Source organism: Armigeres subalbatus, chromosome 1 (assembly GCF_024139115.2).
Source record: "Armigeres subalbatus isolate Guangzhou_Male chromosome 1, GZ_Asu_2, whole genome shotgun sequence".
Lineage (NCBI taxonomy): Eukaryota > Metazoa > Arthropoda > Insecta > Diptera > Culicidae > Armigeres > Armigeres subalbatus.
Genome location: NC_085139.1, coordinates 314,548,478 through 314,573,448, shown reverse-complemented (window position 1 = coordinate 314,573,448; position 24,971 = coordinate 314,548,478). Strand labels below are relative to the sequence as shown.

At 40.4% G+C, this 24,971-nt stretch overlaps 4 protein-coding genes and 1 long non-coding RNA gene across 13 annotated transcripts in view; 2 read left to right on the top strand and 3 right to left on the bottom strand.

The window, feature by feature from the left end:
* Positions 1 to 24,971, top strand: part of LOC134207939 (disks large 1 tumor suppressor protein) — a 202,909-nt gene that overhangs the window by 93,494 nt on the left and 84,444 nt on the right. The window lies entirely within an intron of this gene.
* On the top strand, positions 8,337 to 10,727 carry LOC134207941 (myogenesis-regulating glycosidase-like). The gene is made up of 2 exons (XM_062684023.1): positions 8,337 to 10,099; positions 10,162 to 10,727. Exons 1-2 carry the CDS (start codon positions 8,362 to 8,364, stop codon positions 10,359 to 10,361), a joined length of 1,938 nt encoding a protein of 645 aa, XP_062540007.1. The 5' UTR covers positions 8,337 to 8,361; the 3' UTR covers positions 10,362 to 10,727.
* LOC134207944 (PCI domain-containing protein 2 homolog) lies at positions 12,931 to 14,468 on the bottom strand. 3 transcript variants are annotated; one of them, XM_062684034.1, is made up of 4 exons: positions 14,314 to 14,468; positions 14,000 to 14,252; positions 13,638 to 13,939; positions 12,931 to 13,565 (listed from the first exon to the last, which is right to left on the bottom strand). In XM_062684034.1, exons 2-4 carry the CDS (start codon positions 14,205 to 14,207, stop codon positions 12,972 to 12,974), a joined length of 1,104 nt encoding a protein of 367 aa, XP_062540018.1. In that variant the 5' UTR covers positions 14,208 to 14,252; positions 14,314 to 14,468; the 3' UTR covers positions 12,931 to 12,971. The 3 variants fall into 3 exon arrangements, with proteins under 3 accessions (XP_062540018.1, XP_062540015.1, XP_062540016.1); XM_062684031.1 differs by having other exon boundaries at positions 12,931 to 13,939; XM_062684032.1 differs by lacking the exon at positions 14,314 to 14,468 and having other exon boundaries at positions 12,931 to 13,939; positions 14,000 to 14,306.
* LOC134207943 (PCI domain-containing protein 2 homolog) lies at positions 16,078 to 17,646 on the bottom strand. The gene is made up of 3 exons (XM_062684030.1): positions 17,503 to 17,646; positions 17,169 to 17,439; positions 16,078 to 17,096 (listed from the first exon to the last, which is right to left on the bottom strand). The coding sequence occupies exons 2-3, from the start codon at positions 17,383 to 17,385 to the stop codon at positions 16,129 to 16,131; spliced, it is 1,185 nt and encodes a 394-aa protein (XP_062540014.1). The 5' UTR covers positions 17,386 to 17,439; positions 17,503 to 17,646; the 3' UTR covers positions 16,078 to 16,128.
* Positions 19,863 to 20,737, bottom strand: LOC134207948 (uncharacterized). 2 transcript variants are annotated; one of them, XR_009978449.1, is made up of 3 exons: positions 20,610 to 20,737; positions 20,433 to 20,530; positions 19,863 to 20,372 (listed from the first exon to the last, which is right to left on the bottom strand). It is a non-coding gene; the product is annotated as an uncharacterized LOC134207948 (long non-coding RNA). The 2 variants fall into 2 exon arrangements; XR_009978450.1 differs by having other exon boundaries at positions 20,433 to 20,551; positions 20,610 to 20,721.

Sequence of the window (24,971 nt, the reverse complement as noted above, 5' to 3'; positions counted from 1 at the left end):
ATTGTACGACTCTGGTAGGCTTCGGTAAATCATTGCGATTTGCAACCAAGCTTCTATCTTCTGTCCCGCGCACGAAAGTCGGTCGAATAACTCTTCGATCCGGAACAGGTGCTGTTCCATATCAGCACCTTCGTCATAGTTCAGGCTACACAATTTCTTCAGTAGTGACACTCGCGATGTAACTGTAGCCTTTTCGTGGTAGTTTTTCAACTTCCTCCACACATCGATCGCCGATTTGGCATCTTTCACCAAAGGCAACTGATTGTCCTCGACATACAAAATTATTGTTGCCTTGGCTTTTTGATCCTCTTTCGACCACTTTGCCGTCACTGGCTCTGGTTTCGGATCACTCACTGTATGCCACAGATCGACACCAATTAGCATCATCTCGATCTTTATTTTCCACGTTTGATAGTTCTTGTTGTTCAAACGTGCGATCAGAATTTTCTCTGCCATTTCTATTTCTTTTCACTAATTTGAGCGCACCCTGTACTCGATCAAAAACACAATCGAAAGTACAGCACGTACCTACACACCGACGGCAGGCACAAGAACGGCAGAGACACTATCGATCACCACTACCAATAGGCTACAGCTACAACAATCGTGACACAAAATGGCACTCTGATATTTAGTTCACAGAACATAAAAAAAACTGAACTAACAGCCCACCAGAGTCCAACCAGAATGGTTTCACACAGACCCAAACGATTGTCGCGAATCACAGCTGCAGCACCACTCAGATAAAGTCCACCCTCAGGCAGAAAACGAGCAAAACAAATCTTTTTCACACTCCGCGGCCGATTTTCGAGGAACTTCCACGCCCATGTTAACGGTTTCTTCCACCTAAACTGGGCCGATAACCTGTGGGAGGTTGTCACGGAGGCTTCCCACGGCAAACAGCGGAACCGATCTACAGTCCCGGCGGGGTATTTCGGACGCGATCGGTGGAAGTAAACACAAGCGGTTACTCTCTACACTGAACGAAAGGTTCTGCCAGTATCTGTATGATTTTTGCTTTACCCCAGCCCCATGCCTAAAATCAGATGATTTCTGAAACACCATCATTCAATTGACTACATGCCGAATTTGAAACAAGTTGTATGAATATCATACTTGAACCGATGCATAATCATTCAAATGATAATAAAAAAAACAAATTTGTTAGGAGATGTTCATCATTCAAACATTAACCGAACAACAGACATTAGCGAAATGAATGTTATTTAAAATGCGATTGCATTTGATATAGTTAATGGGACTTTTCTCACTCAAAACATGTATGAGAAATGAAACAGATAACCAACCGTTTTTGTTTTAGGTGAATTTTATTGTACCATCGTCCCACACAGTAATAACAGATATTCAGGAATGGAATTGATTAATCTGGAAGTCAATTGCATCACGATTCCGTCACTTCCTTTAGCTGCCACACACTTAATTTTTTTCGCCGAGGCCGGCAAAATAAATTACCGAGAATCCAACAGCTGAGATGTCGGTAAAAATCTCGGCAAAAGTTCAAATTACCGACTGGTCGTAAAATGTGCGTAAACGTCCAGCTGTCAAAATTTGCCGTGCTGTTCGGTAATACGTTACCGAAGTGCTCGGCGAAGTGCATTACCGAGATAATGTAAATTCATATTTTAATTTGTTTTACTTTTTAGTTGAAAATAATAAAAACAACAAAAGCGTGAGGTAGCATCAAATATATTTTGTAAATGGAAAATGTGAAATGAATTTAAAAAAAAAGATTTTTTTTTTACAAAATTGAATAACGCTTGACATTATCGAGAGTATCATTGTACCTATTTCGACCACCTAAGATATGATAACACTACTCTGGCTGCACTTAGTATATGGCGAGCTGGAATATTCTTCCACATCCAAGAATCCGTCACACCCATTGCAAGCTGACATTACTCATTGAGTTACAATAATCGTCCTCTCCATTCTATTCCATGATGGTATGTTCTATAAAATAAAAGTTCAAGCACGGGATAAAGTAAAATGCCTGCTAAAATGTAACTTTATAACTTACATGAAGATTTTTTTCTGCGGCCGTTGTCTAGAATCAAACAAGTGAATGTTCTCCTCATTTTTTCTAACACGTGCTTTTGTCACGTTTTGACGTTTGACAAGTATACTTCTCCGAAATTCGGTAAAGTGGGTAGTATACCGATGAAGATCGCAAAACATATATCCGAATCTCAGTAAAACGTTTATTTAGCTGATTCTCGGTAATTAAATGTACAATAATTCGGTGAAACAACTTTTTTTGACGACATTCCGGTTAAAAGCGATTTTACAGAACATGTTCGTTAAATTCTTTTACCGAAATAAAATCTGGCTTTTAAGTGTGCAGATACCGCAAATCCTGTATCGGGTTTCGATCCATCAGTGGATCGTTTCCGGTGACTGCCTAGGAAAGGACAACATGTGTAATTCCTTGGCTTAAAGCTGTGGATTCAATTTCAATAGTCATGAACTTACCATCTGTATGAACAAAATAATCGAATCTTCATCATTGAAATAGAACAACAGTATGTTACGTTTCTGCAAAAGATGATTGACATGCCAACATGACGGTTTCGTAGAAAAATGGTTAACAAGGCAAGGCAAACCTCAAGCATCGAGAACTTATGTAACGGCGATAAACCTGCAAAGATAAATGTTACTTTAGTTGAGACGGAACCCTTTTTAAACTACATATATCACCTGCATAATTTATGGAAAACGTCACTTACCATTGGATTATTGATTGCGATGCCGCGAGCTTGCCACCTTTACAAATAGCACAACATGACCTATGAATATCTACTTGATGATTTTCCGTATAATGAGGATTCAACGCAGGATCATGCTGTTTGTGAATGATATTTGTTATGGGATGGGAGTGAATAGAAACAGGGTTATTATTTGGCATGTTAACATTTAACAACTGCATTAAAATACATCAGGTTGAGGTAGAGAATCATCCAAATGGATATTTCATTCAATATTAGGAAACATGAAAATGATAGATCCATGAATGATTTTTCATTCATTACATGGCGGGTGATTTGGCTCAGTGTACGCGGTGGTCAATTTATTACTATTATTTACATACATTCACAGGGCTGGTCACGGATTATAAACATCGACAACATATAATAGACTGGCCCAAAGTCAACATGCATTAGCCTCTAACATTTTATAAAAACTTATGGCCATCTCGACTCTCAGTTAAACTCAAGATGAATACACCAATAGGTGTTCCAATTTGATAAATTCACGATTCAGTCACCTTGAGTTTAGTACATATGGGAGAGCCAGCCGGTTTGTTTTCGTTTTGAACTGAAAATGAATTTTTCACCCCCACCTTCTTCTCTTTCACAAACTTGGCAGATTGGAGCATCTAGTACTGTATTCATCTTGGTTAAGCTCAGTCAAATCAAGTCATTAATTAAAACTAGAGCACACAAATTTTAGTTTTTTCTAGCAAACTTCTGAGACAATGTTGTCTGTGTCAGTCCATCTTATCGAAATTCTATTGTGTCCGTTTGTCCATGTCGTGCATCCAATGATCGTTGCTTTGTTCGGTTGCCATTTATCCGGGTAACGTTGGAGGAATGCCTCCGAGAAGAACAAGTGGTCAGTCGTCATCAGGCAGCCGTGACGGTGAGGCGCGTACCCTAAAACGCCACCGTATAGGCTGTGGACTCGACGACTGACGGGTTTGGTGGAGGGGCTGGAAATCGAACCCATGACCATTCGCTTGCAAGGCGAACGTGTAGCCAACTACGCTACGGGACCCCCCTTAATGTAAACATTATCATCAGAATATATTTTGTGAAATTTTGAAGTACTGATCGTTTGAGCAATTCATCGAACACCAATGGCCTTCTTGAAAGACGGATGTAGAATGCAGAACAAGGCCAGATTTAGGGGTACCAAAACCAACCTTTTTTGTACATTTTGGGGCCCCCACAAGCTGTCGGGCCCGGGGCCCCCTTCCGGCTAAATCCGGCCCTGATGCAGAATTTAAAAAAAATCAATCTGAATAGCTTACGAAGTTTATTCGTTTTTTTTTTTTTTAATATTAGCAAATCAGCTAGGTCCGCACGTCCGCAGTAGGGTGCCAATGGAATGTATGGGAAAAAAATTGTCATCGAATTTCAAAAAACGACATTGATCACAAGTTTTATTGCCCCAAAATATGACCCCATGCTAAATTTGAGCTCAATCGGATATGATCTAGGGGTGCCTAAAATTCATTAAAGTTTTGAAATTTTTACCCATGAAAATTTTCCCAAAGGGGGGCCAAAGGAAAAGTCGAAAATCGAATTTTTGTTTTTGATGCCAAATGACTTAAAAATGCATGAAACGTCAAAATCTGACGTTATCTAAATTTTTTTTTTTTTAAATCGATTTTGCGATTAATTGAAATTAATTATAATCGATTTAAATTTTCGATTTGAGCAATGTCGTTTTTTAACATTCGAAAATGTCATTTTCATTGGCACCCTACCGCAGTTAGCCTTGCAAATATGTTTGGATTCCTGATCTTTATATGCTTACCTCCACTAAAAAAACATTCATGAATAGTGACATAGAATCCGTCCAACAAATTATTACCTTTCCGTCCCCAACGTCTTTTTCTAAAGGCTTTCAAAAATCTAAACTGCTGTAAAAACCGCTTTTCTTGACCGATTCTTTCGCAACAAGTTGCATTCCATCCGGATGGATCCCAATTTTCCATTTATACATACGAGGCTATCCACAGTATGGTTCAAGAATTATTCCAGATTCCGTTGCGGTCGGTTGTGCCCGGAATAAGTGGCCATTTACAATTTTAAGTCAAAACAGGTCGTGCGACACCTCAAACTTCATGATTTTACAAAGCAATGATGGGAATGATATTTTTAGGGTTCCTGGCCCACTCGGATTCAATCCGGCCACATCGGTCACAATCCAGGGACCCAGGAATTCCACCGAAAATTTATACAGAAATTATTCCGTAAATGAAATCAACAATGGAATTTTCGGAGCAATTCCTAGATTAATTCCCAAAGAAATCCTGAAAACTCTTCCGGGAATTTCTCCAGAATTTTCTCCGGGAATTCATTCAAACTTTCTTTCTGGAATTAATTTGGGCTCCTTCAGGAATTTATATAGAAGAAGTTCCACCGAGAATTTCTCTGGGAGTTCCTCAAGGAATTCTCCGGGAGGTCCTCTGATGTTGATGATGATCCAGCTACAAACCCCTAGAAACCCAACAAACAACTTCAGCTGAATAAGCTAGTTTTCTAGTTGAAGAAGACTATTTCTAGTTGAATAGGCGCTCTATTAGCCTTCAATGTTTGTTGGGAAGGTTTCAGCTAGACGAGATTTGTCTATAAGATGAATTATCCAAGAATTTTTCCAAGAATTCTTCTGGTAGTTTCACTGGCAGTTCCTTCGGGGGTTTATTTGAAAATTCTCCCGGTTTTTTTTCAGAAATTCCTTCGGAAGTTATTTCAAGAATTCCTCCGAGAGTTCCTCCTGGAATTCCACTGGCAATTCATCCGGGTGTTTATCCGGTAATTCCTCCAAGAGTTCCACTAGTAGCTTTTCCTGAAAATCATGCAGGGTTTTTTTCAGGAATTCATTTAGGCCTTCTTCAGAAATTTAACTGAAAATTCCTCCCAAAGATCTTCCAATAGTTTCTCTGGGAGTTCCTCTAGGAATTCTTCTAGGAGTTCCTCCTGAAATTCCTCCGGAGTTCTTACGGGAGCTCTTCCGGCAGTTCCTACAGGAATTCCTTCTGGAGATCCACCGGCAGTTTCTATGAGCATTCCTCCGGATGTTTCTACGGCAGTTCTTCCGAGTGTTCCTCTAAGAAGGAACTCCTGGGGTAATTTTCGGAGGAACTTCCGGTAGAACTTCTTGAGAAATTTCTGAAAGAACTTCAGGAAGAATTTCTAGAGTAACTCTCGTCAGAACTCCTGGATGAACTACCAAATGAACTTCCGTTAGAATTGCAGGAGGAACTCCTGGAAGAATTCTCAAAGGATCTCCCGTAGGAACTCCCAGAGAAATTTTCCGAGGAACTTCTGGAGGATTTTGTAGATGAATTCCCAAAAAAAGCCTGAATGAATTTCCGGAACTCCCGGGGGAATTTTCAGAGGAACAGCCGTTGGAATACCCGAAGTTGAATTTCTAGAGGAACTTCCGAAATCCCATTTTCCGTGAAATTCCTGCAATATATCCTCCAGGAATTCCCTGGGAAGTTCTTGGAAGGATTCCCGGAGGAACTCTTGGAAAAACTCGTGGAGGAGCTCCCAGAACTCCCACAAGCACTTCCGGAAGAATTCTCACAAGGAAGTCCTGAATGTATTCTTGGAGAAGTTCATGAAGGAATTCCCGGAAAAATACCAGGAGGAATTAATGCAGAAATTCCCAGATGAAATGCTGAAGAAATTACCGGATAAATTCCCGGAGGTTAGGAATTCCTGGAGAAATACCTGAAGCAATTCCCGGGAAAATACCTGAAAGAATTTCCGAGGAAATACATGGACGAATTCTTGGAGAAATTTCTAAAGAAATTTTTAGATGAAATCTTGAAGGATATTCTGAAGTAACAGCGGAAAGAATGAAATCCTAGAGGATTTTGCAATTAAATTTATGGAGGTATTCCCGGAAAAACTCCTGAAAATTATCCTGGAGGAAAAAATATTTTCAGCTCTTTTTTAGTGAAATGTATTCAATCGTCTAAGACGAGTTAAGTAACTCCATTTAATTCCACCAATTATTTCGATATCTTTGCAGATACGTATTTCGACCACAACTGTGTGATCGTCTTCAGTGTCTCGTACTTGTACTTTTCGTAAGTCGAGTCAAGTACGAGACATTGAAGACGACCACACAGTTGTGGTCGAAATACGTATCTGTAAAGATATCGAAATAATTGGTGGAATTACATGGAGCTACTTAACTCGTCTTAGACGATTGATCCTGGAGGAATAAAAGGAAGACTTCCTGGAGGAATGACCGGAGAAGTTCCTAGAAGAATTTCCGAAGAAATTTCTTACAGATTTACGAGTGAAATTATGAAGCGAAATCGGAGGATTTCCGTCATAAATTTCTGAAGAAACTTCTAGCGGAATTTTGGGAGGAAATTTCGTTTGTATTCTTGAAGGAACTCTCAAATGTATTCCTGAAGAAAATGCCGGAGATTTTTCTGGAAGAATAGCCAAAGAAATGTCTAGAAGGAAACATTGGAGACAAAAAGAAATCTTCAAGGAATTTCCTCATGAATGTCCTAAAAACAAATTTAGTGAGGGGTTTCTAGATAAGGAGAAACTACAATTACATGAGAAAGATTTTCGAACGATTTTCAGAGGAATTTGTGGATAACTTTCCGGAGAAATAAGAAGTTCCTAGGGGAGCTTCTAGAAAGATTTCAAGGAGAATTATTGAGCCCGAAATTTTTCGAGATGTTTTGCCCTAACCTGCCCCCTCTGGCTACGCCCTTGTATCATTCCCATCATTGCTTTGTAAAATCAAGTCGAGTCAAGTACGAGACACTGAAGACGGCCTTACTGTTGAGGTCGAAATACGTATCTGTCAAGATACAATTAAGTGGTGGAATTCAATGGGATTGTACAAACTCGTCTTATGACAAAAGAAAATTATGAAGTTTGAGGTGTCGCACGACCTATTTTGAATCAATTTAGAAAATGGCAATTCCGTAGGTCCCCGGATTGTGACCGATGTGGCCAGATTGAATCCGAGTGGGCCAGGAACTCTAAAAATATCATTCTTATCATTGCTTTGTAAAATCATGAAATTTGAGGTGTCGCACGACCAGTTTTGACTTAAAATTGTAAATGGCCGTTTATTCCTGGGATAACTGACCCCAACGGAATCTGGAATAATTCTGGAACCGTACTGTGGATAGCCTCGAACAAACTAGTATAAATCGAAAATGGGGATCCATCCGAATGGAGTGCAACTTGTTGCGAAAGAATCGGTCAAGAAATGCGATTTTTACAGCAGTTTAGATTTTTGAAAGCCCTTAAAAACAGACGTTGGGGACGGAAAGGTTAAGAGCGGCTTTCGGGCTAACAATAAATTACTGATACCGACATACCGACGATTTTTTGGTCGCAAAACGTACCAGAATTTTAGTATTCCAAACATCGATAGTGAATATAATAATTTTATTTCTCTGCATGGTTGTATACGGCATAAGTAGTTATCGAACCTAAACTCAACATTGCAGGATTAATTCGCATCAATAGCCACTTCAATCGACACTTGAGTAGCTGACAATCGAAAATTTGTTCCATACAGTAGCAGACCAGTCACACAATTCAGTCTATCTTCAGCCGTCAGTCAAAAATGTTCCGACGTATTACACTGATTATCGCGTTGTTAATTCACACAGCAATTCATGCTGCCAACTACAGTCTACCGTTCGGAAACAATCACAATGTGGTGGCACATGTCGATACCGCCGCCAAGCAGCTAACAGTGCATCGCAACGCCAAGCCGGTGCAAACAATCATCATGGGCGATGACCTCGGATCTGTAGTTTCCCATGAACAACTGGAACACGGATTTAGGTTGCGTAACTCGGACGGCGAGGCGATTGAGTTCACTATCGATTGGAATGGAGAAGACTTCTCGCTGTTTACCGTCGCACGACGAATAAGGCACCGTTCCCGAGCGACGGAGGACTGTGTTAAGCTGGGCACGGACGTAAACTGGTTCGGTGGTCCGATGCAGGTTATGCAATATTGGCCTGTTCAAAAGCAGAAGTTCAATGGGTACGATTACATGATCAAAGCAGACGACAGTTGCTACATTGCGGAACGGTACTGGCTGAATTCCTTGGGATCGTTTATCTACGTGGACGACGAAACTCCTCTGTTCATCGATCAGAACTATGGACAACCAGGTTACTTGTGTTTGCGGGCGAAAAAGTCGCTTCCTTATGACATTCACGACAACACGTACTCGTTCGTGTATCAGATCGGTGTCGGTAAGAACGCTCGAGAAGCTCATATGGGGGCCATCGAAAGGATTCTGGGTAAGCCTTCCGGACACCCAGCGGAAGAAATGGTAAAGTATCCAATTTGGTCTACATGGGCGCGCTACAAAAAGGATATCAACGATACCGTTCTTTACGTGTACGCTGATGAAATCTACAAAAATGGTTGGAGAAATGGACAAATTGAAATCGACGACAACTGGGAAAAGTGCTACGGCTCGTTAGAGTTTGATAATTCAAAGTTCCCCCGCATGAAGCATACCGTTGGTGTTTTGAAAGCGAAAGGATTCCCCAGAGTAACACTCTGGGTTCACCCATTCGTCAACAAGGATTGCGAGCCAGCGTACTCTGATGCCCTTCGAAACGATTACCTGGTGGCAAACCACAATGGGCAGACGGCGGCGCAATGGTGGAACAGTGAACCGAATGGGTCTGCACATTTGGACTTAACGAAGCCGCAGGTTGCCGAGTGGTTCACCAACCGTCTGAAGAATCTCCAAACTGAAACCGGGGTCTCCAGTTTCAAGTTTGATGGAGGAGAACCGAGTTGGATGCCCGATGATCCAGTGCTGAACGGACCACGCTCAAAGCACCCGTTTATGATTGCGGACAGCTATCTGCGAACCGTAGCCAAATTCGGCAATCTGGCAGAAGTTCGTTCAGCGCGACGAACACAGGATTTGCCGATCTTCGTGCGAATGAACGACAAGTTTTCCGAGTGGGGTTGGCACAACGGTCTTCCGACGTTGATTCCCACCCTTTTGATGATGAACATGGTCGGTTACCCGCTGGTGTTGCCCGATATGGTCGGTGGAAATGGGTACTTCAACCAATACCCGAGTAAGGAGATGTTCATCAGGTGGCTGCAAGCCACCGTGTTTATGCCAAGCATTCAGTTTTCTTTTGTACCGTGGGACTACGATGAGGAGACGGTGCGTATTTCTAAGAGGATGACGGATTTGCATGAGAGGTACACTCCGATCATTATGGAGCGTTTCAAGCTGGCTGTTTCCGACGGGTATCCGGTGAATCCCCCGATTTGGTGGGTTTCACCAGACGACATTGAGGCTCAGAAGGTTTTTGACCGTAAGTGCAGGTAATCAGCGATCCAATAGGACATTATATAAAAAGCTCCATTGCAATTGCAGAGTTCATGCTGGGGAATGACATCATATCGGCACCGGTTGTTCGGAACAACGCCCGGGCTAGAGACATCTATCTACCGAGTGGAGAATGGGTGGATGGGAATATTGCTACCGTTTACATCGGACCACGGTGGATTCGGAACTATTCAGTGCCGTTGCACATTCTCCCATATTTTGTGAGAAAAGGTGTCAAAATTTACTGAGCCCAACGGAACTGAGCAAATATTGAATAAAATTAGTCGAGCGATCTTTTCGTGTCATATTTAACAGATATGGTTAAAAAATTCTAATTTTCCTAGGGACCCGAATAAAAGACGGAATCACAAAACGCAGAATCTCAAAAGGCAAACCTTTCTTACACATGTAACAAAAAGCGGAAAAAATCATTAGGCGCAATGCAAAAGGCGGAACTTCAAAAGGCAAAATTTAACCATTTCTTATTTTTAAACAGGCGTCTGTTTCAGGTAAAGGAAAATATATTTTATTCTTTGAAGGCAAGAATCTGCCCGGTCATCCACAACTGAAACATTAGCCGTCTCGTAACTCATTCCCACAGTTATTTAAGTGTACTATTTCTATGCTTCGGAAAGGCGAGGAAATTTCTCAGCCGAAAACTTCTCAAAATGTATAGAGATTCGATCTCAATTGCGAATGTCAGAGCAATCACCAACGCGTTCGTCTAAATACATGGATGACGGAAAATTGTCTGATTTTAATTTGGTTTTACGTAATTGAAAAAGTTCTTTATTTCGTTTTCTATTTTCGTGTTGTGTTCTTCAAATGCTACATCAATTGCTAATTTTAATTGATCGCAGACGTCGAAATATTTTTTCAAATTTCCATTCGTCTTAGTTTTATTTAATTTTTGTTTGCGATTCTTTAAACTTTTTATTTGCCTATTGTACCAAATTGGATATTTTGAATTTTCGCTCCGTTGTTTTCTTCTTTTTGGAACCTCGTCAATAATAATATCAAAAATGATGCAATAAAAGACATCAATGGAAGATTCAATATTAGCTCCATTTTCTCAAATTAGCTTCCAGTTAAATCTACATAGCTTATGTCTTATGTTGTCATTCAATAGTACGAGATCAAGGTAACAGTTCTGTTGATTTTTAATGTGATTGATTTGGTTAAGTCCTAGGTTAGTAGTTCTGTCAAATATAAACAAAAGTGTTTCATTTTCCCCAGCGTAGAATTTGTTCGTTCTCTGAATCCGGAATAAAGTCAACGGTACATTGATTAAAGTCTCCGTAAATATGTACTTTGACTTCAGGAGGAAGTTCCGATAAAATTTCTTCTGCAGTTTTTAAAAAGCTTCCATAAGATGTTGTTTGTGCATGTTCCGGTGGAAAATACACAGAGGAGAAAACACGGGTTTCTCCTGCAATGTTAGATTTTACCCAAACATGCTCAAAATTCTTATATTTTTTGGTAGTTATTATTTCTGAATCAAAATTGGTAGAGTTTGCGATTAGAACTTTACCGCTGGACTTTTTTTAGATTCGTAGAAATCACAATCGTCCCTGAATACATTGAAGCTGCTTCCAAAAAGTTCTTCACTATTCACGCTTTCATCCCAGCTGGTTTCAATTGCCAAAATAACCGAGAAGGACGAGCTTAAGATGTCATTATGAATTTTCTTCATTTCAGCTGCGCTTTTCATGCGATTGAAATTTTGACAATAAATCAAAACTTCAGTCGTATTCTGTTTTGATGAAGAACTTGGAAGTACGTTGGTTGTTAAAATATTTACCCCGTCGGTCGTTAAGATAGTGCTACTTTCTCGTTGTGCTCTCCCGTAGTTGTTGCAGACGATGTGTCCGCTCGCTGGACAGGTATTGTCGATATGACTGTAGATCAGCTGCAGCCCAATTCCGTATTCCTGATGGCCTTGGCTGAATATTTGATGTAGATATTCTGGTGCCGTCGGCAGTCCTTCAGATGCAAGGAGCATGCTGATGCTCGTTGAAGTCATTCCCTCGACGCATACATTAGCAGACTGGTCCTTCATGTATGCCAAAAACAACCGGACAAGCTTCATATTCCTCGGGTCACGTAGTCTGGCTTTAAGGAAACGGCCGTCTCCTTCGGTGGATTGCTGAGTCAGACGGACCATGGGTGGCCTCATCCTGTTGTTGTTGTTGCTGATGTATTTGGTCATGTGATGATTTTGTTCTTGTCGTAGATGTTGTTGTCGAAGGCTTTGCTTATTTCCGATAATTGGTGCACGCTGTTGGTTGTGGATTGGTGGAGGTGTGGGTTTTGTTTTTTTGTTTGGCCGGTTTGCAGTGGACGGTGCAACTTTTTTATGCGCTAGATATTTTCTATCTGTCACTGTACTGCACTGTACTGTCACTGCTACACTGTACCGTTTTCCATTGCAACGGGTACGGTGAGGTTTGAGTAAGATACCTTCAGCGTGGTTTCTTAGATACACACTTCAGCAATCCGTGACTCTGCACATTCCTGTCAAACTCTGTGGCGTGCACACGCATCCACGGAGTGCCGCTACCATCCTATTTTATTCCGGTCGCACAGGTACGAGCATTCGACTCCTAGTTTCTTTTTTCTTGTCCATCACTACTCATTTCGTTGGCCTCGCTGTGCAGTGCCTAACACTTTCTGCACTGTTGTAGTCACAGTTTCGTGGATATTCTCCCCGCCGTCTCTAAACGGGGGAGCTATTCATCAACCATTTATCAGAGAGCATTCTATGAATAAATAATAAACCCATTTCCATGTGATACCTCTTCTACCAAAGGAGAACACTTCAGTTGATTCATTATTTCGTCTCATTCCATACATCTAATCTAATTAACAATCACATTCGGGAACGGATTCTGCTTAGAAACCACCAACTTATTATGCTGATGGCTGATGTAGCCCTTGATCCGTCCCTCGTAGATCAAGTTGGCCACGATGCAGTGGGTTTCGTCCATGGTCAGCTCGTCCTCTCCGACCCATTGCAGCGCAGTCAAAAATGCATTCAAATCAATCTGATGCGTCTGCAAGATTATGTACACCTTCTTGAACAGATTGCGGTAAGCGAGTATTTTCAGCTTTTCCACAATGAGATAGATTCCAGCGTTGATGAAGAACGCCTCATGCTTCTGAATGACTTCGTCGAACCGCCGCACATTTCCCTCCTTCAGTGCAACGGTCAACTCGTAAAACTGCAACATGTTGTACCGCTCCAGAATTTCCTTACGAGGCATGTACCCCAGAAGCATCTTCACCGGAACCAAATACGTCAGGATGAGTCGTTTGTTCTTTGTAAACTTCCTCGGACATCTCTCAAACGCGAAGCTCAAGTACTCGTCTGCATTTTTATACTCCGAATCGAACATGGCCTTCCGTCCGGCAAAGTACTTGTACGTGATCCGCTGGGCTAAGCTGAAGGATTCCTTAAAATTCGAACTGTCAATTGCCCGAATCAGTGGCTTGCACAGATTTAATTTGTTTATCCGGAAGTATACCTTGAACAGCTGATTGACCAAATTCAACATCCCGAGTCGCTTCGTGTCCGGGTCCAATGAGCGGTTATCCGCGGCGCAAACACGAAAACAGCTCATTAAACACTCGGCGGCTTTCTCGAGAATTTCGCCTGGTTTGGACGATTTCTGCTGTTGTTCGCATTTTACGGCCAACCGCCGGAGATCGATGGCCACAGTGTACATGACCGGCAGGAACCAGTTCTCGCCCTTCATCACCTGAAGCATCTTGACCACCGCCTGGACGCAGTTTGTTTGATGTTTGAAGGCTTCGCTGTAGTTGCGTGCTGAAATTTTAGGAGCGATTAAAGCGAAGTCCTCTTACTTATGTAAATCAAAAAACTTACGCTCCTTGGTGAGACAGAAGAGCACTTTCAAATGGCACGAAACGATCTCAACCACAGGCGATTCGTGCTGACGGTCCACAGCCGTCTCCGGATGTTCTACGTGCAGCCATTGGTTGTTGACATGCTGGTCGGATAGGGATAGTAATCGTGCCACCGCTTGTCCCTCCCCAGCATCCCAAACTCGCTGCACAGAGTAGTGAAGGTTCATCGTGTGGAATCGATGCTCTCGCAATCGTCAATGTGTAACTCGATTCTATGAATGAGAAATTGACTCAAAAGGCACGTTGTCCTGGAAGATACAATTCTTTGCTTACCTAAGTTGATTTCGTTTTTATACACACATATTTATAAGATTTTAAGGGATTTTAATCAAAAATACCACAAAACTTGCCTACAATCAAGCATCGCGCTTCAAACCCTCCGAACCGAGGTTCGATCCGAACAAAACGAAAACAAATATTTTGACAGTTTGCCGGCGACGGCGCAGCAAAGAGAGTGACCAGAAATTCACCAAAAGCCATGGTGAATGCGATTAACTCACGAGTGCGAGTTCTGATGTGAGTGGCAAGTCAGACTCAACGCGACGTCTGCATTTCACGATTGGCACTAGTAGAATGAGGCACGAGGCACAGTGGTTCGAAACTTGATATTGCAAATTCATTAAGGTTTCGGTTTCTACCAAACACAAATCAAGGGGGTCAGGGATCAGACATACACTACTAGAAATCCACACATATCACACACACAAAAATCCATAGATTTAACTTATGATGTATATCAGCGCACACATAACCATTCTCCACGCGAACTACTAATAAAATATATATTCAAATAAACTTTATGTGTGGTCTCAAATTAGCAATAGCAATTATTTAATTTATGTGTGGTTCTATATCGATTATATTGGGGTGGAGCTATTGCAAAAATTTATAACGGCGACACATATATCTTATATAGATATTTTTGGCAGTATACAGACATCATACAAATTATATAAATTATACACTTTTGATTGAATTTATCGACTTTAACAGACATTAAATTTTGTTGTTTTCGATAACTTTAGCCCAAAATAAATCCATTAAAAACCCAAGGTGATTCCGTTCGAAAGCCCAAAAGAATCCCATTTTGGGTGCCCAAAAACATCTGTTCGAACGGATTCCCGCAAAGAATTTCCGAACGTAATCCTTCTTGGTTTACTAACAGAATCCCTTCGAGCTTCCGAACGAAATTCTTTTGGACTTTCGAAAGGAATCACTCTGGGCTTTCCAAAACATTCTTTTTGGACTTTGGACCAAATGAAATTCTGAACAAAAGCATTTTAGAATTCCGAACGGAATCCTTTTGGGCTTCCGGAAAGAATACTTTTGGACTCTTGATTGGAATGTTCTGAACGGAATCTTTCTCTGCTTCTGGACAAGGGATTCCGATTAGAATACTTATGGGAAACCCTCAAAGGATTTTGTTCGGAAGCGCAGAAGAAATCGATGCCAACACTCGAAGAGTTCTTTTCCAAAATGCAAAAAAAGTTCCGTTTAGACAACCAAAAAATCTCGGTTCGTAGACCCAAAATAAGTCCTTTCCCTGTTCTCTGAGTTTCCGAATGAAATTATTTGGGATTGTGAAAGGAAATCTTTTATATTTCTGAACTGAATTCTTTTGGGCTTCCAAAACAGAATTCTTTTAGGTATCCAAACGGAACATTATTAGCCTTCTGATCTAAATTATTTTGGACTTTTACTTTCAAAAGGAGTCCTTTGGGAAAAAATACTTTTAGAATGCCGAGTGGAGCTCTCTGGGCTTCTGATTGGATTTTTTTTCTGTTTCTGTACAAGGGATACCAAATACTATTTATCTGTCTACTCATCCCAAATGTTTATTGTATTTTAATTACCATCTTATTTTTCTACGAATTATTTGGGATCTTTTTGAAATGTGATGCAAAGATTTTAGTGGGGAAACCATACGATCAAAAAAAGTTTATCAAGATATTGAGTTAACCCCATGGAAAAATCTACAATAAATCGAAAAATTCGGAGATATTCATAAATCAACATACCATGCTGATGGTGGCTGGGTTCGATTTTAGATTCAGTTGACACATATATTTGTCTCATTTCATACATAATCTAATTAACAATCACATTCGGGAACGGATTCTGCTTGGAAACCACCAACTTATTATGCTGATGGCTGATGTAGCCCTTGATCCGTCCCTCGTAGATCAAATTGGCCACGATGCAGTGCGTTTCGTCCATGGTCAGCTCGTCCTCTCCGACCCACTGCAGCGCCGTCAAAAATGCATTCAAATCAATCTGATGCGTCTGCAAGATTAAGTAAACCTTCTTGAACAGATTGCGGTAGGCGAGTATCTTCAGCTTTTCGACAATGAGATAGATTCCAGCGTTGATGAAGAACGCCTCATGCTTCTGGATGACTTCGTCAAACCGCCGCACATTTCCCTCCTTCAGTGCAACGGTCAGTTCGTGAAACTGCAACATATTGTACCGTTCCAGAACTTCCTTGCGAGGCATGTACCCCAAAAGCATCTTCACCGGAACCAAATACGTCAGGATGAGTCGTTTGTTCTTTGTAAACTTCCTTGAACAGTTCTCGAACGCAAAGCTCAAATACTCGTCTGCATTTTTGTAATCCGAATCGAACATGGCCTTCCGTCCGGCAAAGTACTTGTACGTGATCCGTTGGGCTAAGCTGAAGGATTCCTTAAAATTCGAACTGTCGATTGCCCGAATCAGCGGCTTGCACAGATTCAACTTGTTGATCCGGAAGTAAACCTTGAACAGCTGGTTGACCAAATTCAGCATCCCGAGACGCTTAGTGTCCTGATCGGAGGCTCGGTTATCCGCGGCACAAACGCGGAAACAACCCATCAGACACTCGGCTGCTTTCTCGAGAATTTCGCCCGGTTTGGAAGTTTTCAGTTGTTCCTCGCATTTGGCGGCCAACCGACGGAGATCGATGGCCACTGTGTACATGATCGGCAGAAACCAGTTTTCGTCCTTCATCACCTGAAGCATTTTGACCACCGCCTGGATGCAGTTCGTTTGCTGTTTGTAGGCTTCGCTGTAGTTGCGTGCTGAAATTTTTGTATTGAGTGTTAACGCATAAAACATTTTTCATAAATCAAATAACAAAATAATCAACTTACGCTCCTTGGTAAGATAGTAGAGCACTTTCAAATGGCACGAAACGACCTCATCCAGTGGAGATTCGAGCTGACGATCCACAGCCGTCTCCGGATACTCCACGTGCAACGTTCGATTGTTGACATGCTGGTCGGATAAGGACAGTAACCGTGCCACCGCTTGTCCCTCTCCGGCGTTCCAAACACGCTGCACGGAGTTTAAGTAGTGGTGAAGGTTCATCGTGCGGATTGAAATTGGTTCCGGTGCTTCCTATTTTGTTCGTGTAACTCGATTCTAAAGAACATTACATTCAATCGATAAGCGCGATACCACATGGGGATACAATTGTTTTCTTACCTCAATTGGTATCGTCTTTATTTAACACATCACTTTATTAGAATTTCTGCGATGTTAGACGAAAATAATTTTATTTATTCAACTCTCCGAACCGAACAGCGAATGAAAACAATTTTTTTGACAGTTTGCCGGCGACGGCGCATCAGAGAAAGAGAGTGATCAAAAATTCACCAAACGCTGTGGTGAATGCAATTTCCGCATGAGTGCGAGTTCTGATGTGAGTGGCATCTCAGACTGAACGCGACATCTGCATTTCACGATTGGTACCACAAAGTAGAATCACAGAACAGTGGCGTGCCCCCATACACTGAGAAAAATTTTATAGTATAGAAACTACTATTTCAGGGGTAATATTAACACGCTTAGATATGATTACCTAAAATTAGGTTTTTATTTTACCTAAAATTAGGTATTGGATGTTTACTACAAATATCGGTAAAAATTAACGATAATTATCGTTAGTTTTTACCGACTTTTAGGTACTTGACGTTTTCAGACGAGGACGTTAATTTTTACCTAAACTTACATTTTTCGTGTGTTTGTAAAAAAAAGTGTTTGCTCCTGTTGGCTGCTCACAAATCTCCTGCTATTGTAACTTCCTGTTCCTGCGGCAGTATTCTTTGGAAAATATGTTACGTTTCAAGATTGATGGTAATAGTGTTGATTGCTTATGAACAACTTTCGAGGATAATAAAGGAACTTATATTTATTTGCAGAATTCCTGAAATGGTTTCCTGGTGTCATATTTCGGCTGGAACTTTAGGGCGGCTAATCAGCATTGATTAAACATTTCCACAGTTATTAACCGCAAGGTTTCTGAGCAAGTTGATTACGCAAGCATGCGTATGTAATGCGACTAGCACTAAAAAAACTAAGCTTCTGGAAAATCATAGCAATTTCCCATCCGAAAAACTTCCAGACTGGACCAGGACATAACCTAGTCACCAATATAGATAGTGGAATATATAGATGAGCGAAGATAAATCCGCTGTCTCCAAACGAGCTGTCAATCGTGTCTCCAAACGAGCATGACGTCACGATTTCAATGGAAACGTTAAGGGCTGTGACGTCATATGTGCGTGTGCACGGGCAAAAAAATCGACTCAGTCATGCTTTCGCTCATCTATAGATTCTACTATCTATAGTCACCAACAATTAGGTCTGTTTTGCAGTGCGCGTTTTTTTATATTATTTATTTTCATTTATTGGGTTTATACCTACAGATAAATCTGAATCAACAACACTCGGTTCGTGGCCACATTCCTCCGGACTCGGTAGCGAGCTACGCCGGCTAAGTCGTTTTGAATTTGGTCTGCTCACCCAGCTCGCTCCACACCGCATTGAACGGAACATCTAATTTGCATGGTTGCTGTCTGGCATTCTTCGACGACACACGTTCTCTTGAACACCGCTAAAGATGGCCCTAATCACGCTTCATTGGAATACATCAAGCGCTCGCAGGTCCTCCTCAAGAAGAATTAAAAACTCATTTTCGGACCACTTCCGAACCCGTCCGAATCAAGATTCATTGTTTGGCCGTTGTCTTATTGCAAAATTACGGAAAGCTCTTTTCACGGGATTTGCTCCCATGTATTTTATAAATGGCGAAAATCCGACACGTTTAAAATACATAGGGACCGGAATCCGGCGGAAAAGTTTGCCAGGACCGTAAGGAGAAATTCTTGTGCAACAACAACAAACAGATTAAACCGCCAGGTATTCACGCAAGATTTTAAAACATTATAAATATAATCCGGTATCGGCACATTTATTCAAAGCGGCAGCTCGTTCTGCATCCCAAGCACATTTCCATATTTATCGCATTGAAAATAAAAACATGAGTGATTGAAAGAATTTTGTTTTTCTGTAAACAAAACACTTAATAATTACCGAAAAATCGGTAATTTTCAACGTTTTTGCGTGACCAAAACAAACATCCAAAACCTATTTTTAGGTAAAAATTAACGACCAAAAATCGGTAATTTTTAACGATAATTCTTGATGGCCACCACTACCTAACTTTAGGTAATCGATGATTACCTACACTCAAATAAAAACGCACATTAGTTATATATGCCCTGCACTTAGAATACGACCAGTTACTTTCATATATGAAAACTATGTGCAACGTTATTGAATTATTGCCGATATAATCAAGATGAATTTTATGTGCAACCTTTTGATTCACATTAAGGAGCTCGAATGGATTATACTAATGAGAGTAATGAAAATAATAGTGTATAATGGCCATGTCTCGGATTAGGAACAAATAAATTATGCTCAGAATTTTAATGCTATTTGTAATAGCAATGTTAGTAGGGAAGTAAATGATTAACTCAATCATGCTGAATAGCCTTTTAGTTCATTTATTCGTAGTTTTTCAGTAAAACATTTTTGATTTTTTCAATGTAGTGGCACAAATTAAAAAAGAAATTGGCTCCATGTTTGGCTCCGTTCGCTGCATAAATGTCAGAGTCACAAAAAGTATTATTAACCTACAGAACAAAACCGACAAAAGCGCTGGTGGTTACATTACTACTGATCCATTCAAATATGATAAGTTACTTGCCACGTCCTTGTCGTACATCTGCCGGATCATCCGTGCCAATGCCCTCTCCCCCCAACAATCGACAATCACCAATATCTCTGCAATCATAATTCGGGGTCGAAAGAATGCGGATTTTGTGAGCGGTGATTATTCATTATTCGGTGAATAGCCGACGGCACGGAAGAGCCGTTTGATGTACGACGGTCGTCTCAGTGGTTCCAACATAATCCTATCCTACTGCTGGCTACGGTGGCAAAAATAATTGGCCCTTCTCGACTCAGTTCCTCTTCCTTAGTTTCCCATGTATTTGAATTATGCCATCCTACAATATTAAGTGTTTAAATGTTTTTGGTTTACAAAAATATGATCTTTAAAAACTTACGACTACTTTCTATCAGACTATCAAGATCAAAAGTGGATCTGCCGAATTTTCGCATAAGCCCAATTGATTACCAAGTTCTTCGCTGCCGATAATTCTGCCTGTAACACAATTATGAAAACCTGAATAAGGGATGTAATAACTAAACATATAGTAATATGTGGTAATATAATTAATTACCTCGAGTACTTTCACCAGTATTCCATAATCCCAAATTGTGTTTGTTACTGCGGCTAAGAATTGGTTTTCTTCAAGACTGTATTGTTCGCGCCCAAGCTCGCGCCTGAAAATTGTTTACTTTGCGTCAATTAAAAAAATGTGGGGTTGCGCATGTTTTTCATGTCTATACACATCTAATGTATTTTATACATAATAAGCCTTATAAATAAAATTCATAAGTTTTATTAGCCGCACATAGAATTGAAATTCTTCCATTATTTTATAATCTATGAGCTTTGCGCACATAGAATATATCAGCAGTTTGGTTTGAGTGTACATTTTAGGTATGTGCACTTTAGTTCGATTATCGGTATTTTTTACCGAATTTTAGATTGTCCAGTCTAAGCGTGTTGAGAACAGTACCGACGTTTTTCAACCGAAGTGCCAATCGTCTTAAAATAACTAAAAATTTTATTTAATTTTTATTTAATATGGTCTATCTTACTATAAAAATAGTATATTCAACCGCTTACATGGTTATTCTTACTGAAAATATAGTAAAATTGTGTAGTAAAATCAACTATTTTGTTTGAGACTACGTTCAGATTATGAGCTATATCACTTGATATAGAGCATCTTGACATCAGTGTTTGTACATCTAGTTTTCACTGGAAATAATGCATATAGCATCTCATGTCAAGATTCGCTATATCAAGTGATATAGCTCATAATCTGAACGTACTATGAGTCTAAGCTAAATAACAATTTTTGTGGTGAAATTAAAAATAATATCAATCAGATTTACTACATTTATGGTAAAATTAAGCGATTTGTCCCTTCAGTTGAAAAACGTCGGTACTGTTCTTAATTTTACCATAAAATTGTTATTTCTACTACAAAGTTTTTTTCAGTGTAGAAATGCCGGACAAAACCTAATAGTACGTTCAGATTATGAGCTATATCACTTGATATAGCGAATCTTGACATGAGATGCCATATGCATTATTTCCAGTGAAAACTAGATGTACAAACACTGATGTCAAGATGCTCTATATCAAGTGATATAGCTCATAATCTGAACGTACTATAATAGTACGTTCAGATTATGAGCTATATCACTTGATATAGAGCATCTTGACATCAGTGTTTGTACATCTAGTTTTCACTGGAAATAATGCATATGGCATCTCATGTCAAGATTCGCTATATCAAGTGATATAGCTCATAATCTGAACGTACTATAATATGTTGTTCGAATCTTTCACCACAGACAAACAGACGTAACAGCTTGAACATTTTTCAGAAAAATCCATCGCCCAACTCCTCTACTACCATCTTGCGAGCATGTTACACGAAACAATGTTTCGTATGACATTGTCACCAGAAGGCGCTGGAGTGAAATGTCAAACTCGAAGGATTACGATTCCAGCGCCTCTAGTTGTGAATCGCACAATCGCTCTAATTCAAATTGAGCGTTGAAGTCATGATCGATGAGAATTTCTCTAGTGTTACGTCTGTTTGTCTGTGCCTCACCTACTGGGACACGTGCTCATTCTTTTTTCTTTTGTCGCCAAAAATGCAAATGCCTAAAAGCACGTGGTTTTCGGTAAACAAAATATTCGCTCTTTCACTCAGATTGCTGGTTGAAATTTTTTTGACGTTTACTTTGTCTCGCTCAAACCAACAGCGAATAAATATACTCTAGCGACTAGCAACCCTATAACCAGAGACCGGCGAAGTGAAAAACTGTCGAAATGGCAACGTATGAAAATGCATGATATAGTGAAAATAAGACTGGCAGCACTTGAACTTTTTGCTTGCTTCTTATGGATGCAAAATGTAAACAAGTCGAATTGGAATCGCTTTTGACGGTTCAATTGGAAACAAGATGGCGTCTTCGCCGATCTCTTATTGTAGTATTTCTACTAGCGACTACTTTAACGAACACTTTTTTTTATTTTTCATTTTTCACGAATGTCATTTGTTCAAGACTTTTGGGGCTTTCCAAAAGGGATCGTTCAAAAATTACGTCCATCGTTTTTCGGCATTTTCAACCCCCTCCCCCCCTCCTGTCACAAACTGTCACAAATAATTGACCCCCCCCCTCCCCCTGTACGTACATGTCTCATTTATATTTTAGCGATTACTGTGGTTTATCTTTTTCGTACACTATTTTCACAATAACATAGTGAGTTATGTCCCTTACTAACAGTTTGAATGTTTTTAAAATGCAAGTTGTTTCTAAAATGCTTTCAGTATTTTTTTCTTGTGAACGGACGTCACATAAGACGAACCCCCTCCCTCCCCCTGTCACAAACTGTCACAAAACTCTGACCCCCCTCCCCCCCTCAAACCTTGGACGTAATTTTTGAACGGCCCCAAACGCGTGTTTTGTTATAGGAATATCGTCTATATTTTCTTCCATTGTCGAGTTATATCAATTTACTTGAAAAAAACATGATTTTTGTAAAAATGGTAAAACTTGAGATAAAAAAATTACATATCGCCAATTTTTTGACACAATAAAGAATATGAATTGCTTTTTCAAATGCCGTGTGAACATATTGGTTCATTGTTTTTGGTCTGCCCTAACCAGGGATATCAACTTTTGAAAAAATGTAATTTTGACAGAAATACGATTATAACTTTTGATCGGAAAAAGATATTGAGCACATTTACCGATCAAAAGTTGCATTTTTTAGAGCTCACCCAAAGACGACTTTTTCGAGAAATGTAAAACAAAAAAAGTAGATAAAAATTGTCAAATTCCGAGAAGTAAACAAAATATTTTCTATTTTTTTTTTAAATGGTGGGCCACCCTATTTTTTGATAGCACCATAATGATGCCCTTACTATTTTGAATAGAAAAAATATTTTAAGCTCTTTTAGTGGAATGTATTCAACCGTCTAAGACGAGTTTAGTACTCTCCATTTAATTCCACCACGTTTTGTTATCTTTGCAGATACGTATTTCGACCACAACTGTGTGGTCGTCTTCAGTGTCTCGTACTTGACTCGACTTGAAAAAAACAAACGCAACTTACACTATTTTTACTACGCTAGGTACCTAATCTAATCTTATTTGCCTACTTTATTTACCTATACAGCTAATTACCTTATTGCTTGGGTAGAAACTTGAGGAGCCAAGAGCTGCCGTTTCGGTTTTTATTTTGAATAATTTTGTAGAACAACAATTTCTTCGAAAAAATATAGTTTTGGCGTAGAATGCATCTTTCCGCGTAAATTTGTATCCTGGACCATAGTGCAGTGGAACCGCGTGTATCTGGGAAAGATTCGGGTACGCGAAATAAAGGCACTAGCGAAACACTAAGCGTTAGATAAAAAAGGAACTTTATTCGTGAAAATAGAAAAGTACAGTTTCGTACACACACGCGTCTCGACGGGTTGATGTTCGTTTTCGGTATAAATTTCTCGATACCCACGTCGTGGGTAGACTGACAGCGGTGGAGAGTACACAGGGGTGTACTGAGGCGAAGCTTGGCCCATTGCAACTCCACACTCCTCCGCAATGGACATTAGCTTCGGGTTTACTGATGCAAGCCAAGTGTTTCACAGAACCGCGCGTATTTGGTCGGTCCTAACGGCTTAGTCATCACGTCCGCAGTCATGCTCTCAGTCGGACAATAAACGAGTTCGACGACCTTGTTGATACACAGTTGCTGCACAAATTTCTGCCTAGTATCAATGTGTTTGGATTTTCGGCTGGCTCTTTCACACTTCACAGAAGATAAACAGCCCTGATTGTGCTCTCGAACCACCGTGGGCTGTATTTGTGGATTTCCAAAATCGATGAGTAGTTTTCTTATCCATACGGCCTCCTGGCACATATTCGGCCTCCATGGACGAGAGCGTTACACTACCTTGCTTACGACTGGCCCACGAAATTACTGAGCCACCAAAGAAAAATACCATTCCCGACGTCGTTTGCCGATCACAAGGATCTCCGGCCCAGTCGGCGTCCGAATACCCATTCAGCTGTTGATCCAGATCTCCACCAACTACTAAGAAATAACTGCAAGCATGCTTCAAATAGTCCTCCATGTCTTTCAGGTAACCCAAGTCCAAAGGCGATTTTGCTCCTTTGGCTCCACGCATTCCATGGCTGTTGACAAGTTTTTCAATGTACTGGTGCAGACGAATCTTGTAAACACCTTGATCCCGTTGGATTTCCAGTCCTATAAAATGGCATACAGGTCCTAAGGATGCCAGATCAAACTCCACTTTCAAATTGTTGAATATGTCCTGGATGACCTTACCGGACGCTGACGCAAGCAACAGATCATCTACATAAACTATTAGATAAGCCTCACACTCTCCTCCTCGCACGTAAAGGCAGGGATTAGATACAGATGCATTGAATCC